The sequence below is a fragment of the Terrapene carolina genome, unplaced genomic scaffold (assembly GCF_002925995.2).
Source record: "Terrapene carolina triunguis isolate 2854851 unplaced genomic scaffold, T_m_triunguis-2.0 Scaffold425, whole genome shotgun sequence".
Lineage (NCBI taxonomy): Eukaryota > Metazoa > Chordata > Testudines > Emydidae > Terrapene > Terrapene triunguis.
Window position 1 is genome coordinate 27,392 of NW_020664776.1, and position 16,365 is coordinate 43,756.

General features: G+C 47.4%; 1 protein-coding gene across 1 annotated transcript in view; it reads left to right on the forward strand.

Moving 5' to 3' along the window:
- LOC112118884 (zinc finger protein 135-like) overlaps positions 1-16,365 on the forward strand; it is a 74,137-nt gene that overhangs the window by 4,755 nt on the left and 53,017 nt on the right. The window contains exon 3 of the mRNA XM_029913044.1: positions 1-73. This exon is cut by the window's left edge and continues 351 nt beyond it. Coding sequence (XP_029768904.1) covers positions 1-73 — 73 coding nt within the window. The remainder of the gene's footprint in view (positions 74-16,365) is intronic.

Here is a 16,365-nt window from a genome sequence, read left to right on the forward strand (position 1 = left end):
CCCTTTCTAGACATCAGAGAATCCACACAGGGGAGAGGCCCTATGAAAGCAGTGAGTGTGGGAATACCTTCTCTTAGGGTCCAAAGAATTGTTTGTACAACTCCACTTCCTAGTTCAGTGTCTCTCATTACCGTTCCAGTGGATGCCAGGGTTAGACTGAGAACAATCATCCTTCACTGTTTGGATCCAAAGAGAGAGTGATTCATAGGATATTTCTTCCCCGTGGATCCCAAACTGGCTGCCTGATTGGGTAACAAGGACTTTCAGGCTGTAGAAATGATGGTAAGCAATGAGGCAACAAATGTGTCAAGCTCCAATTTCAGACTTCTGGATACTCGCATGTTGAGTCCTGATTCTAAGGTTTTGTGTCTGACGCTATGGCTACACAATAAAGCTGTAGCACTGCTATTACAGATGCTGTCCGCCAATGGGAGAAATCTCTTCCCTAGGACTTTATTAGTCCAGCCCCCACAAACGGCGGTGGCTATGTTGGCAGGAGAAGCTCTCTTGCTGATGTAGTGTTATCTTACAGGGGAGTAGGGCTGTGTAACTACATTGCTCACCAGTGTGTATTTTTCACACCCCTGAGCAATATAGTTATACTGATAAATGTCTTTAGTGTAGACCAGACCTTAGTTTTCTCTTGTGTTTTATGTATTTACAACACTTCTCCTCTATCTCCTCCTACTTTGAAAGATTAAAAAGTGTGAAAAGAGAGGTATTTTTCCTCATGATGCAAACATTCCCATATAGGAGACCCCTTCCACCAACACACATGGCAAAAGAGCCAGAGATCTATGAACTCACAGAAGTGGTTGGGACCCAAGTTGGGACAAACCACAACTTGAGCTAAGGATCAGTTGTTGGCAATGGGGATTACAATAAAACTAACATATACGAGAAGAATTTGTGATCTTTGAATATGTTATTGGTACCAATGAAAATGAAATTATAGGTGAAGTTATTGGTTAAAGAGTAAGAGACTAATTGTTTGATAATCTGAATTATTTTGGAAAACGGAAAGTTGTCTTGTTTTTTGTTTTGTTAGTCATACAGGAAATGATGGCTAATCTTAAAGTTAATTTGATATAATTTACCCCATGTAGTGTAAGGAGTTCTGATAGAAAACCTCCCTCCAAAGGCTGGAATGGGAGAATGTGTGAGAAAGAGTGTGTATAAGAGAATATTGGCCCAGTATAGATTTAATTTTTTTGTATTTCAAATAGAACATATTTTGCTTAGCTTCAAAGTTAATTTCTATTAAAAGGAGACAAGTTGTATAACTTTTTACCCACTTAGCCTGTAAGGATCAATGAGATTTTTCTCTAATTTGCAAAGGAAAGGCATGACATCTGTCATAGGATGTGTCCAGCAGGTAGGAAAGCTGCAATCGTCAACCATCAATATCAAGGAAAAGGCTGAACTCCACTGCCTTTCATATCTAAAAGCCATCTAGAGACTGATCTACAATGAAAAGCTATGTTGACATAGCCACATCTCTCAGGGGTGTGAAAAATCTACTCTACAGAGAAGTAGTTAATGTGAGCCCCAGTGTAGACAGGGTTAGGTTGTCAAAAGAATACTTCCAGTGTTTGAAGTGTAGACATAGTCTTAGGGCTGGTCTACAGTATGTGGTTATTTCGGAATTAGCAGAGTTAATTCGAAATAAAACTGATTCCGTCCACATGCCCAAATCGTGTTTTTCGATTTAACGGGCTCTTAAATCCGGTTTCTGCACTCCACTTCGGCAAGTGGAGTAGTGCTAAAATTGATATCGCAGTTCCGGATTAGAGGTATTGTGGACGCAATTCAACATTATTGGCCTCCAGGAGCTATCCCAGAATGCTTCCTTGTGACCGCTCTGGACAACACTCTCAACTCCGATGCACTTGCCAGGTAGGCAGTAAAAGCCCCGGGAACTTTTGAATTTAATTTCCTGTTTGGCCACTGTGGTGAGCTCATCAGCACAGGTGACCATCAGGACAGTCCACCATCACAGGCGACCATGCAGAGTCCATCATCATGAGAGACCACGCAGTCCTGGATACGTAGACGAGCTCCAGCATGGTCTGAACAGGAGGTACTGGATCTCATCGCATGTTGGGTAGATGAATCTGTTATGGGAGAACTACGTTCCAAAAAAAGAAATGCAAATACACTTCTACCCCGATATAATGCTGTCCTCGGGAGCCAAACAATCTTACCACGTTATAGGTGAAACCGCGTTATATCGAACTTGCTTTGATGCACCGGAGTGCACAGCCCGGCCCCCCCGGAGTGCTGCTTTACCGCATTATATCCGAATTCGTGTTATATCGGGGTAGAGGTGTACGTACACTAAAGTCTCCAGGGCCATGACGGAAAGAGGCTACTCCAGGGACACAGAGCAGTGTCGTGTAAAAATCAAGGAGCTCAAGCAAGCGTACCAAAAAGCCAGGGAGGCAAACGGGCTCTCTGGGTCACAGCCCTATACATGCTGCTTCTACTGTGAACTGCATGCAATTATGTGGGGTGATGCCACCACTACCCCACCACTGTCCGTGGACACCTGCAAGTTGGGAGTTGCACGGAGCAAGGAGGATGACTTTTTGGAGGATGAAGAGGAGGAGGAGGACAGTGCACAAGCGACAAGTGAGGAATCTGTTTTCCCTCCCCACTCTTAACTTTAGGGTACAGATGTGGGGACCTGCATGAAAGACCCCCTAAGCTTATTTACCAGCTTAGGTTAACAGTAAGCTGCCACCACCAAGAGTGTTCCAAATCTTAGGGAAGAGCCACTTGGAACTCTGCCTTTCCCCAAATATCTTGCAAGTCCCTAACCCCCTCCCCTTTCCTGGGCAGACTTGAGACTAATTCCCCCCCCCCCAAGTCCTTACACCCCTTTTCCTGGGTAGGCTTGAGTATACCCTCACCAATTAGTCCTGGTGAACACAGATCCAAACCCTTGGATCTTAAAACAATGAAAAATCAATCAGGTTCTTAAAAGAAGAATTTTAATTAAAGAAAAAAGGTGAAAGGAGTACCTCTGTAAGATTGTCTGAGATTATCTTTCATTCTAATCAAATTCAAAACACAGAGGGTTTCCCTCTGGGCAAAACTTTAAAGTTACACAAAGAACCCAAATTTATTCTCCCTCTACTTTTATTTTCTATTTGTGATTTCTTTTGCAAAATAATCTAATACATTCCTTCTCTAAATACTACCCTATAGGAGTGGGATGGTTCCTTCTTTCTCTCTGTCCGGCAAAAGCACATACCCAGCACAGACAAAAGACTTTTTCCCCCTTCCAGATTTTAAAGTATCTTGTCCCCTTATTGGTCCTTCTGGTCAGGTGTCAGCTAGGTTATGTGAGCTTCTTAACCCTTTACAGGTCAAAGAGGAATTAACCCTCAACTGTATGTTTATGACACGCCCCCCAAATCATACAGTGCTAGACCACACTGGCTGTGATTTCTTCCTAGAACTTTAGGAGAAAACAGAATTAATAAGACACATGGACCTTTACATATACTACTGATTATGCAAAAACTAACAATATTTTTCACATTTCAAGGACGATTCTAACCAGTTGATTCTGGGAAACTTTCACGGGAGAGTGCATCAGCCACTTGGTTAGAAGCTCCTGAAGTGTGTTGTATTTCAAAATCTTGGAGAGCTAAACTCCAGCGAAGAAGTTTTTTGTTATTGTCCTTGACGGTGTGAAGCCACTTCAGCGCAACATGGTCGGTTGTAGTTGAAAACGCCATCCCCAAACATATGGGCGTAGCATTCCCTTTTGCTGTTGACCAGTGGCTTTCCCTCTGACAGTTTCTTGCTGAGAAACACGACAGGATGGAATTCTTGATCCTGTCCTTTCTGCATTAAAACTGCTCCCAAACCACGCTCGGACGCATCTGTGGTTACTAGGAATGGTTTGTCAAAGTCTGGGGCCCTTAGCACAGGGTCAGACATGAGTGTTGCCTTAAGCTGGTTAAAGGCCTTCTGACACTCATCAGTCCACTGAGCTACATTTGGCTGTTTCTTTTTGGTTAGGTCTGTCAGTGGGGCGGCGATGTGGCTGTAGTGTGGTACAAATCGCCTGTAATGTCCGGCCAAGCCTAAGAAGGATTGGACCTGTTTCTTTGACTTTGGGACAGGCCACTTTTGGATAGCATCAACTTTGGCCTGTAGGGAGTTTATAGTTCCTTGACCCACCTGGTGTCCAAGGTAAGTCACTCTGTTTAGGCCTGTTTGACACTTTTTAGCCTTAACAGTTAGTCCTGCCTGCCTTATGCGCTCGAAGACTTTTTCCAGGTGCTCCAGGTGTTCTGCCCATGAATCAGAAAAAATGGCCGCATCATCGAGGTAGGCAACTGCAGATTCTTCCAAGGAGACCATCTACAAGTCTCTGGAAGGTGGCGGGTGCATTTCGCAGCCCGAAAGGGAGCACATTAAATTCTCATATCCCCCTGCATGGGTGATGAAGGCTGACCTATCCTTGGCGGGTTCATCTAGCGGTACTTGCCAGTACCCCTTGGTTAAGTCTAAGGTAGAGATGAACTGGGCATGTCCCAGTTTCTTCAATAGCTCATCTGTGCATGGCATTGGATAGTTGTCGGGATGAGTTGAGCGGCGAACAGCAGAGGCTAACAGAGGGAGTTTGCCTGGGAGCTGTCCGAGAGGAGGTACGCTAAGTGCTGCATTAGGGGGGGCTGTGTTGGTGAGTATCTGAGTGTCTGCTGCTGGGACAGTTGGTCAGTTTGACCGTGTGCTTGATTGCTTGCTTGTTTGTTTGAAAAGTGTGAATTGGGAGTGCTTTGTTCCAGGTGGGCCTTGAGTGGGCCTGACTGGTATATAAGGGCAATCAGCAGCGAACCAGCTGAGCGGCGAACAGCAGAGGCTAACAGAGGGAGTTTGCCTGGGAGTTCGCCTGGAGAGAGCTCACTGAGGCTTTCATCTGCAGGTTTCTCTGAGTAGTTCCTGCAACAGCTGAGGAAGCTCTTAAGAGGACAGGGATATGGAAGGTGAGCGGTCAGCTGTTGTAACCTGCACAGGTTGTGCCATGTTTGTCTTTCTTCCACAGGACAGAAGCGACTTTGTCTGTACAAAGTGCAAGCTGGTCTCCATATTGGAAGAGAAGGTTCGAGGGTTGGAGAAACGAGTATCAACACTGCGTTGCATAAGGGAAAATGAAGATTTCCTGGACAGACGTCAGGAGATGCTTCTACGGCCACAATGTTCTGAAGATTCAGAGCAGGCGCAGCAGGGACAGAAGGATTGTGAAGAGGTTTGGCAGCATGTGACCTCCAGAAGGAGAAAGAGGAGCGTCCATGCACCAGCAATGGAGATACAGGTGAGCAATCGTTTCCATGTTCTCTCCACAGGTACTAATGCAGAGAGTGGACTAGATGACCCATCTGAGGGAAGGGAGCAGAAGGGGACTCCACCGATTGGAAGGCAAAAGATGCACTGTCCTAGGGATGGGGGTTCCACGACCACCACTCCCAAGAGGAGGAGGAGGGTGGTGGTGGTCGGGGACTCCCTCCTCAGGGGGACTGAGTCATCTATCTGCCGCCCCGACCGGGAAAACCGAGAGGTCTGCTGCTTGCCAGGAGCTAGGATACACGATGTGACGGAGAGACTGCCGAGACTCATCAAGCCCTCGGATCGCTACCCCTTCCTGCTTCTCCACGTGGGCACCAATGATACTGCCAAGAATGACCTTGAGCGGATCACTGCAGACTACGTGGCTCTGGGAAGAAGGATAAAGGAGTTTGAGGCGCAAGTGGTGTTCTCGTCCATCCTCCCTGTGCAAGGAAAAGGCCTGGGTAGAGACCGTCGAATCGTGGAAGTCAATGAATGGCTACGCAGGTGGTGTCGGAGAGAAGGCTTTGGATTCTTCGACCATGGGATGGTGTTCCAAGAAGGAGGAGTGCTAGGCAGAGACGGGCTCCACCTAACGAAGAGAGGGAAGAGCATCTTCGCCAGCAGGCTGGCTAACCTAGTGAGGAGGGCTTTAAACTAGGTTCACCGGGGGAAGGAGACCAAAGCCCTGAGGTAAGTGGGGAAATGGGATCCTGGGAGGAAGCACAAGCAGGAGAGCGCAAGAGGGGAGGACTCCTGTCTCATGCTGAGAAAGAGGGACGATCAATGAGTTATCTTAAGTGCCTATACACAAATGCAAGAAGCCTGGGAAACAAGCAGGGAGAACTGGAAGTCCTGGCACAGTCAGGGAACTATGATGCGATTGGAATAACAGAGACTTGGTGGGATAACTCACATGACTGGAGTACTGTCATGGATGGATATAAACTGTTCAGGAAGGACAGGCAGGGCAGAAAAGGTGGGGGAGTTGCGTTGTATGTAAGAGAGGAGTATGACTGCTCAGAGCTCCGGTATGAAACTGCAGAAAAACCTGAGAGTCTCTGGATAAAGTTGAGGAGTGTGAGCAACAAGGGTGATGTCGTGGTTGGAGTCTGCTATAGACCACCAGACCAGGGGGCTGAGGTGGATGAGGCTTTCTTCTGGCAACTAGCAAAAGTTGCTAGATCGCAGGCCCTGGTTCTCATGGGAGACTTTAATTACCCTGATATCTGCTGGGAGAGCAATACAGCGGTGCACAGACAATCCAGGAAGTTTTTGGAAAGTGTAGGGGACAATTTCCTGGTGCAAGTGCTGGAGGAACCAACTAGGGGCAGAGCTTTTCTTGACCTGCTGCTCACAAACAGGGAAGAATTAGTAGGGGAAGCAAAAGTGGATGGGAACCTGGGAGGCAGTGACCATGAGATGGTCGAGTTCAGGATCTTGACACAAGGAAGAAAGGAGAGCAGCAGAATACGGACCCTGGACTTCAGAAAAGCAGACTTTGACTCCCTCAGGGAACAGATGGGCAGGATCCCCTGGGAGAATAACATGAAGGGCAAAGGGGTCCAGGAGAGCTGGTTGTATTTTAAAGAATCCTTATTGCGGTTGCAGGAACAAACCATCCCAATGTGTAGAAAGAATAGTAAATATGGCAGGCGACCAGCTTGGCTAAACAGTGAAATCCTTGCTGATCTTAAACGCAAAAAAGAAGCTTACAAGAAGTGGAAGATTGGACAAATGACCAGGGAGGAGTATAAAACTATTGCTCAGGCATGCAGGAATGAAATCAGGAAGGCCAAATCACACTTGGAGTTGCAGCTAGCAAGAGATGTTAAGAGTAATAAGAAGGGTTTCTTCAGGTATGTTAGCAACAAGAAGAAAGTCAAGGAAAGTGTGGGCCCCTTACTGAATGAGGGAGGCAACCTAGTGACCGAGGATGTGGAAAAAGCTAATGTACTCAATGCTTTTTTTGCCTCTGTCTTCACGAACAAGGTCAGCTCCCAGACTGCTGCACTGGGCAGCACAATATGGGGAGAAGGTGACCAGCCCTATGTGGAGAAAGAAGTGGTTCGGGACTATTTAGAAAAACTGGACGTGCACAAGTCCATGGGGCCGGATGCGCTGCATCCGAGGGTGCTAAAGGAGTTGGCGGATGAGATTGCAGAGCCATTAGCCATTATTTTTGAAAACTCATGGCGATCGGGGGAGGTCCCGGATGACTGGAAAAAGGCTAATGTAGTGCCCATCTTTAAAAAAGGGAAGAAGGAGGATCCGGGGAACTACAGGCCAGTCAGCCTCACCTCAGTCCCTGGAAAAATCATGGAACAGGTCCTCAAGGAATCAATTATGAAACACTTAGAGGAGAGGAAAGTGATCAGGAACAGTCAGCATGGATTCACCAAGGGGAAGTCGTGCCTGACTAACCTAATTGCCTTCTATGATGAGATAACTGGCTCTGTGGATGAGGGGAAAGCAGTGGATGTGTTATTCCTTGACTTTAGCAAAGCTTTTGATACGGTCTCCCACAGTATTCTTGCCGCCAAGTTAAAGAAGTATGGGCTGGATGAATGGACTGTAAGGTGGATAGAAAGCTGGCTAGATCGTCGGGCTCAACGGGTAGTGATCAATGGCTCCATGTCTAGTTGGCAGCCGGTTTCAAGCGGAGTGCCCCAAGGGTCGGTCCTGGGGCCGGTTTTGTTTAATATCTTTATTAATGATCTGGAGGATGGTGTGGACTGCACTCTCAGCAAGTTTGCAGATGACACTAAACTGGGAGGCGTGGTAGATACACTAGAGGGTAGGGATCGGATACAGAGGGACCTAGACAAATTAGAGGATTGGGCCAAAAAAAAACCTGATGAGGTTCAACAAGGACAAGTGCAGAGTCCTGCACTTAGGACGGAAGAATCCCATGCATTGCTACAGACTAGGGACCGAATGGCTAGGTAGCAGTTCTGCAGAAAAGGACCTAGGGGTCACAGTGGACGAGAAGCTGGATATGAGTCAACAGTGTGCTCTTGTTGCCAAGAAGGCTAACGGCATTTTGGGCTGTATAAGTAGGGGCATTGCCAGTAGATCGAGGGACGTGATCGTTCCCCTTTATTCGACATTGGTGAGGCCTCATCTGGAATACTGTGTCCAGTTTTGGGCCCCACACTACAAGAAGGATGTGGAAAAATTGGAAAGAGTCCAGCGGAGGGCAACAAAAATGATTAGGGGTCTGGAGCACATGACTTATGAGGAGAGGCTGAGGGAACTGGGATTGTTTAGTCTCCAGAAGAGAAGAATGAGGGGGGATTTGATTTGATAGCAGCCTTCAACTACCTGAAGGGGGGTTCCAAAGAGGATGGAGCTCGGCTGTTCTCAGTGGTGGCAGATGACAGAACAAGGAGCAATGGTCTCAAGTTGCAGTGGGGGAGGTCCAGGTTGGATATTAGGAAACACTATTTCACTAGGAGGGTGGTGAAGCACTGGAATGCGTTACCTAGGGAGGTGGTGGAGTCTCCTTCCTTGGAGGTTTTTAAGTCCCGGCTTGACAAAGCCCTGGCTGGGATGATTTAGTTGGGAATTGGTCCTGCTTTGAGCAGGGGGTTGGACTAGATGACCTCTTGAGGTCCCTTCCAACCCTGATATTCTATGATTCTATGAGTTACAGCATTTAGCTTACGGTAGTCCACGCAAAAGCATATCTCCCCATCTGGTTTGGGAACTAGAACCACTGGAGATGCCCATGCACTCTTAGAGGGGCGGATTACACCCATCTGTAGCATGTCCTGGATCTCCCGTTCTATAGCAGTTTTGGCCCAAGGAGCCACCCGGTAGGGTTGGGCTCTAATTGGGCAAGCATTACCTGTGTCAATGGAGTGGTATGCCCGTTTGGTCCGCCCTGGGGTGGCTGAGAACATTGGCGCGAAGCTAGTGCACAGCTCCTTGATCTGCTGTCGCTGCATACGTCCAAGGGTCATGGAGAAGTTCACCTCTTCCATGCCACCGTCACTTTTCCCTTCATAGTAGACACCTTCAGGCCACTCCGCGTCATCTGTTCCCTGGGCTGTAAACTGGAAAACCTTTAATTCTCTGGAATAAAAGGGCTTTAGAGAATTAACATGGTATACCTTAGGCTTTATTTTTGAGGTGGGGGATGCGATGAGATAATTAACAGCTCCCAGGCGCTCTTGGACCGTGAATGGCCCTTACCACGACGCTTCTATTTTATGGGCCTGGAGCACCTTTAAGACCATGACTTGGTCTCCTACTTTGAAGGACCGCTCTCTGGAATGTTTATCATACCAGGCCTTTTGCTCTTCCTGAGCATCCTTTAGGTTTTCTTTAGCAAGGGCTAAAGAGTTTCAGAGGGTGCTTTGTAGGTTGCTTACAAAGTCTAGAATGTTAGTTCCTGGAGAAGGCGTAAACCCCTCCCATTGCTGCTTCACCAACTAATGGCTCCTTAACCTCGCGGCCATACACAAGTTTAAAGGGTGAAAACCCTAAACTGGGATGTGGTACAGCCCTGTAGGCAAAAAGCAACTACTGCAACACTAGGTCCCAATAACTGGAGTGATCATTTATGAATTTATGTATCATGGCCCCCCAAAGTTCCATGAAACCTCTCCACCAGGCCATTGGTTTGATGGTGGTAAGGGGTGGCAACCAAGTGATTCACCCCATGAGCTTCCCACAGGTTTTTCATGTTCCCTGCCAGGAAATTAGTTCCTGAATCTGTAAGGATGTCGGAGGGCCAACCTACCTTGGCAAAAATGTCTACTAATGCCTGGCACACACTTTTAGCCCTGGTGTTGCTTAAAGGTACTGCTTCTGGCCATCGGGTGGCAAAATCCATGAAAGTTAGTATGTACTGTTTTCCTCTGGGTGTCTTTTTTTGGAAAAGGACCCAGAATATCCACAGCTACTCGCTGAAATGGAACCTCAATTATGGAGAGTGGCTGGAGAAGTGCTTTGACCTGGTCTTGGGGTTTTCCCACTCATTGGCACACCTCACAAGACCGGACATAATTAGCAACGTCCTTGCCCATTCCCTCCCAGTGGAAGGACTTCCCCAAACGGTCTTTGGTTCTGTTCACCCCAGAATGGCCACTAGGATGATCGTGGGCTAAGCTCAAGCACTTTACCCGGTACTTAGTTGGAACTACTAACTGTCTTTGAGGATGCCAGTCTTTCTGGTGGACACCAGGAAGACTGGCATCCTCAGAGTCTCCTTGTATAAAAGTCCTTGTTCTACAACAAACCAGGATTGGTTAGTTGAGCTGAGAGGCGGTGGGGTGCTCCGTGTCGCCGCCCAAGCTTTCTGGAGGCTGTCGTCTGTTTCCTGCTTGGCTTGGAACTGTTCCCTTGATGCTGGAGACATCAGTTCCTCCTTGGATTGTGCACTTGGGCTTGGTCCCTCTGGAAGCGATGCAGGTGATGGGGCTGTTTCCGTTGACTGTGAACCGCTGTCCACTGGTGCACTATATGGTATTTCAGGCTCTGGCTGAGCCTCTTGGGTAGGGTTATCTGCTGCTTCTGCCAGTGCAGGCTCGCTGGGGCCCTCTGGCATTGGAGTTGTAGACGGGGTTGCAAGCACTGGACTCAGTGCTGGCAACGTTTCTGGTGCTGGGTGCTTTGCCAGTTCCGGTTCTGGGACTGGCTTTGGCTGGGTCTCTGGGACTGGATCCACTACGGCTGTTGCAGTCGTTGGCAGGGGATCCAGTTCCACCATCTCTGTTTGGGTCTCTGGTAACACAGACGGGGCCCTGGTGGAAAGCTCAGGAACAGGGATAAGTGTGAAAGCTTGCTTAGCCTGGCTGCGGGTGACCATGCCCACCCTCTTGGCTAGCCTCACATTATTGGCCAAGTCTTCCCCCAGCAGAATGGGGATGGGCTAATTATCATAGACTGCAAAAGTCCACATTCCTAACCAGTCCTTGTATTGGACAGGCAACTTGGCTGTAGGCAAGTTTTAAAGAGTTTGACATGAAGGGTTGAATTGTCACTGGGGCCTCTGGGTTGATGAATTTGGGGTCCACTAAGGATTGGTGGATAGCTGACACTTGTGCTCCAGTGTCCCTCCATGTGATAACCTTTTTCATTTTGCTTTATATTGTGACGTTGTGCAGTCTATATGGTTTTATAAAAACTTGATGATAAGTCAATATAATGTAACTGGGATAGTTTTAGAGAAAATACGGTAATAAGGGAATGTAACGTAACTGGGATATGCTTCATGCAAAAGGTCTCTTGTAAGGTATCATTACAAAGCTTATAATCTACTGAGTATGATCATCTGATTTGTATAAATGTACCACTCTTGTATCTAAAACTAGAAATATAAAATGTAACTCTGAGGGCCTATTGTAATTATGTAAAGTGTGGGCCATTAATGATGGTTTGGAATCTTGATGACTCCCATTGTCTGCAGATGGCTGTTTACCTGTGAGTCTCCCTGTATATGTGTGTGCTGGCAAGTGAGTAATGAAGTCTTGCAGTGACATGTGATCATGTCACCTGAACTGGAATCCATCTTTAACCTGGTGCTTTTCCAGTGGAGGGGGTGGAAACCCAGGGGGACAAAGGGTTCCCGCCTTATGCAAAAGATATATAAAGGGGTGGAACAGAAGAGAGAGGGAGAGGAGCCATCATGAAGAATCCCCTAGCTACCACCTGAGCTGGAACAAGAGCTGTACCAGGGGAAAGAATTGTGCCCAGGCCTGGAAGGTGTCCAGTCTGAGAAAAACTTACTGAAGCATCTCTGAGGGTGAGATTATCTGTATTCAGTTTGATTAGGCATAGATTTGCGCATTTTATTTTATTTTGCTTGGTGACTTACTTTGTTCTGTCTGTTACTACTTGGAACCACTTAAATCCTACTGTCTGAATTTAATAAAATCACTTTTTATTTAGGAATTTACTCAGAGTGTGTATTAATACCTGGGGGAGCAAACAACTGTGCATATCTCTCTATCAGTGTTATAGAGGGCGAACAATTTATGAGTTTGCCCTGCATAAGCTTTATGCAGGGTAAAACGGATTTATCTGGGTTTAGACCCCATTGGGAGTTGAGCATCTGAGTGCTAAAGACAAGCACACTACTGTAAGCTGTTTTCAGGTAAACTTGCAGCTTTGGGGCAAGTGATTCAGACCCTGGATCTGTGTTGGAGCAGACTGGAATGTCTAATTCAGCAAGACAGGGTGCTGGAGTCCTGAGCTGGCAGGGAAAACAGAAGCAGGGGTAGTCTTGGCACATCAGGTGGCAGCTTCCAAGGGGGTTTCTGTGATCCAACCCGTCACAGTGAATTTGGGGTCCACTAAGGATTGGTGGATAGCTGACACTTGTGCTCCAGTGTCCCTCCATGTGATAACCTTTTTCATTTTGCTTTATATAACCATGTTTTCTCCTGGATCTGATATTTAACTGAAAGAAGAAAAAGGTCTCAGGGAAGCGGATGGAGGAGCAGGCTGGGACTAGGGCTGATAAGACAGGGAGAGTAGCAAGTTTTCTGTATTGTTTCCTGCCTTCTTTTTCTTGACTAGTTTCTCTTCTGCACCAAACTTGCCCCTTTCCTATGTGAGCCTGGCTAGCTCAGTTGGTAGCACATCAGACTTTTAATCTGAAAACCCAGGGTTCAAGTCCCTGGCCTGGTGGAGAAGGGATCTTTTCCTCCTGTGCTTTCTCTCAAGAGGCATCTATGCAGTACCCTCACTGACATTACTTTTTTTCTTTTCAGGACTTGGGATTTCCTAGGAAGGGCCATTTACTGCCAGGGACCAAAGGGGCAACTTCCTTGCATACTCACTTGCCTCACAGTCTGGAGGAAGAAAGGCTTCTGGGTCTTCAGCAAACCTCTGCATGCCGAGTTGTTGAGCAAATACAGGGCTGGCCAGAGAGGCCATAGAGGCCTTGAGCAAGGGAGGGAAAAATTGTCCACCCAGGCTCTTCCACACCGGAAGTCAGCAGAACACAAGCTGTTCCCTGCCTGCCCTATGGGGTAAGGGCCATCACTCAGGGCTTTGAATCCTGTAATCTAAGTTCAAGTCTCAGTGGGACCTTGGGATCCTTTGGTTGCCAGCTAACCCTATTGGGATTTTCCAAGCTTCATCTTGCTCTCTCAAATGACTTGGGATCCTGTCTTTTACCTGCTAGCTGTTGTGACTTGAGCGCAAGAGGGAACGTTTGATCCAGAAAGCTGGCAGTGCCTAGAGTCCTGTAGATAGGGACGCGAGCTGCATTTCCTCTCAGTCCTGAAGCTGGGTTGCAGCCTGGCCTAGGAGGCAGCCCTATTGGTTGACCTACTGGCTGACCCAAAGTCACTAGGGCAGCATTGGTGTTCCCCAGGAATGCTGAAGGGTGGGCCTAAGAGGGAGGAGTATTAAGCCTCCCTCCATCAGTCAGGGCAGAAGAGAAGGGCTGCAAGAGTGGGCAGGTTGATGAGCTGGGCCTTCTAGCATTCGGTCGGGGATGGGGTGGGTAAAGAGAACTGGGAGAAGCAGTTGCTGGCCTGTGAAGAACGGTTCGGCCGGTGGCGTAAGTGGACCTTGTCATTAGCCTACAAAGTTGTGATGCTCAAGACCTATATTTTGGCCATGGGGAATTTCCTCAGCTATGTATTTCTCCCTGCTCCACGACTGCTGCTGAGACCAAACATGATGGCCTTCCACTTCTTGTGGGGCAATAGGATGTCCCTACCTAGTTAGGAGAAGTGTGGCTTTTTTGCCATATTAGAAGAGGGGTTGGGCCTGGTGGGCTTTGAAGCCTTTTACGGCTCTACTTTTTTGTTCAATTTTCAGTGGGTGGCTGAGCTGGAGAGCAGCTCAGGACAGAGGGGAATGGTGGGGCAACCACAAAGAACTCAACCGACTCTTCAGATATGGCCGTATTTTTTTTTACCCCACTGGATGCAGCACTGGGTATGGGATGGCCGATGGTGGCGGAAGGGGGAGATTAGGAAGGCCCCCCCCAGCATTCTTCTACTCCCACCGTACATCCTACAGGATTTTCAGTGGGTGCCTAGGTGGAAGGTGCTTGCAGGATGGCTTCATCTGCAACAGTGGCCACCCTCACAGCAGCGGTGGCCACAGAAGCGAGCCCCCCCCCCCTTCGGCAACTAAAAGGATTAGGGGTTTGGAATGGGGTCCCATATGAGGAGAGATTAAAGAGACTAGGACTTTTCAGCTTGGAAAAGAGGAGACTAAGGGGGGATATGATAAAGGTATATAAAATAATTAGTGGTGTGGAGAAAGTGAATAAGGAAAAGTTATTTACTTGTTCCCATAATATAAGAAGTAGGGGGTCACCAAATGAAATTAATGGGCAGCAGGTTGAAAACAAATAAAAGGAGGTTCTTCACACAGCACACAGTCAACATGTCGAACTCCTTGCCTGAGGAAGTTTTGAAGGCTAGGACTATAACAGGGTTTAAAAGAGAACTAGATAAATTAATAGGTTTCAGAGTGGTAGCCATGTTAGTCTGTATAAGCAAAAAGAACGAGGAGTACTTGTGGCACCTTAGAGACTAACAAATTTATTTGAGAAACAACTCTGACATCATAATCAAGGCTGACAAAGGAGGTGTTGTCTTCATCAAGAATAGGTCGGAATATGAACGAGAGGCTGCTAGGCAGCTCTCTAACACCACATTCTACAAGCCATTACCCTCCGATCCCACTGAGGGTTACCAAAAGAAACTACACCATCTGCTCAAGAAACTCCCTGAAAAAGCACAAGAACAAATCTGCACAGACACACCCATAGAACCCTGACCAGGGGTATTCTATCTGCTACCCAAGATCCATAAACCTGGAAATCCTGGACACCCATCATCTCAGGCATTGGCACCCTGACAGCAGGATTGTCTGGCTATGTAGACTCCCTCCTCAGGCCCTACGCTACCAGCACTCCGAGCTATCTTCGAGACACCACTGACTTCCTGAGGAAAATACAATCCATTGGTGATCTTCCTGAAAACACCATCCTGACCACTATGGATGTAGAAGCCCTCTACACCAACATTCCACACAAAGATGGACTACAAGCCATCAGGAACAGTATCTCTGATAATGTCACGGCAAACCTGGTGGCTGAACTTTGTGACTTTGTCCTCACCCATAACTATTTCACATTTGGGGACAATGTATACATTCAAGTCAGCGGCACTGCTATGGGTACTCGCATGGCCCCACAGTATACCAACATTTTTATGGCTGACTTAGGGGATGAGAGCTGAGGAAGCGTTGTTCTAACACCCCTACTCTACTTGCGCTACACTGATGACATCTTCATCATCTGGACCCATGGAAAAGAAGCCCTTGAGGAATTCCACCATGATTTCAACAATTTCCATCCCACCATCAACCTCAGCCTGGACCAGTCCACACAAGAGATCCACTTCCTGGACACTACAGTGCTAATAAGCGATGGTCACATAAACACCACCCTATACCAGAAACCTACTGACCACTATACTTACCTACATGCCTCTAGCTTTCACCCAGACCACACCACACGATCCATGATCTACAGCCAAGCTCTAAGATACAACCACATTTGCTCTAACTCCTCAGACAGAGACAAACACCTACAAGGTCTCTATCAAGCATTCTTACAACTACAATACCCACCTCCTGAAGTGAAGAAACAGATTGACAGAGCCAGAAGAGTACCCAGAAGTCACCTACTACAGGACAGGCCCAACAAAGAAAGTAACAGAACGCCACTAGCCGTCACCTTCAGCCCACAACTAAAACCTCTCCAGCGCATCATCAAGGATCTACAACCTATCCTGAAGGATGACCCCTCACTCTCACAGATCTTGGGAGACAGGCCAGTCCTCGCTTACAGACAGCCCCCCAACCTGAAGCAAATACTTACTAGCAACCACACAACACAAACACTAACCCAGGAACCTATCCTTGCAACAAAGCCCATTGCCAACTCTGTCCACATATCTATTCAGGGGACACCATCATAGGATCTAATCACATCAGCCATACTATCAGAGGCTCATTCACCTGCACATCTACCAATGTGAT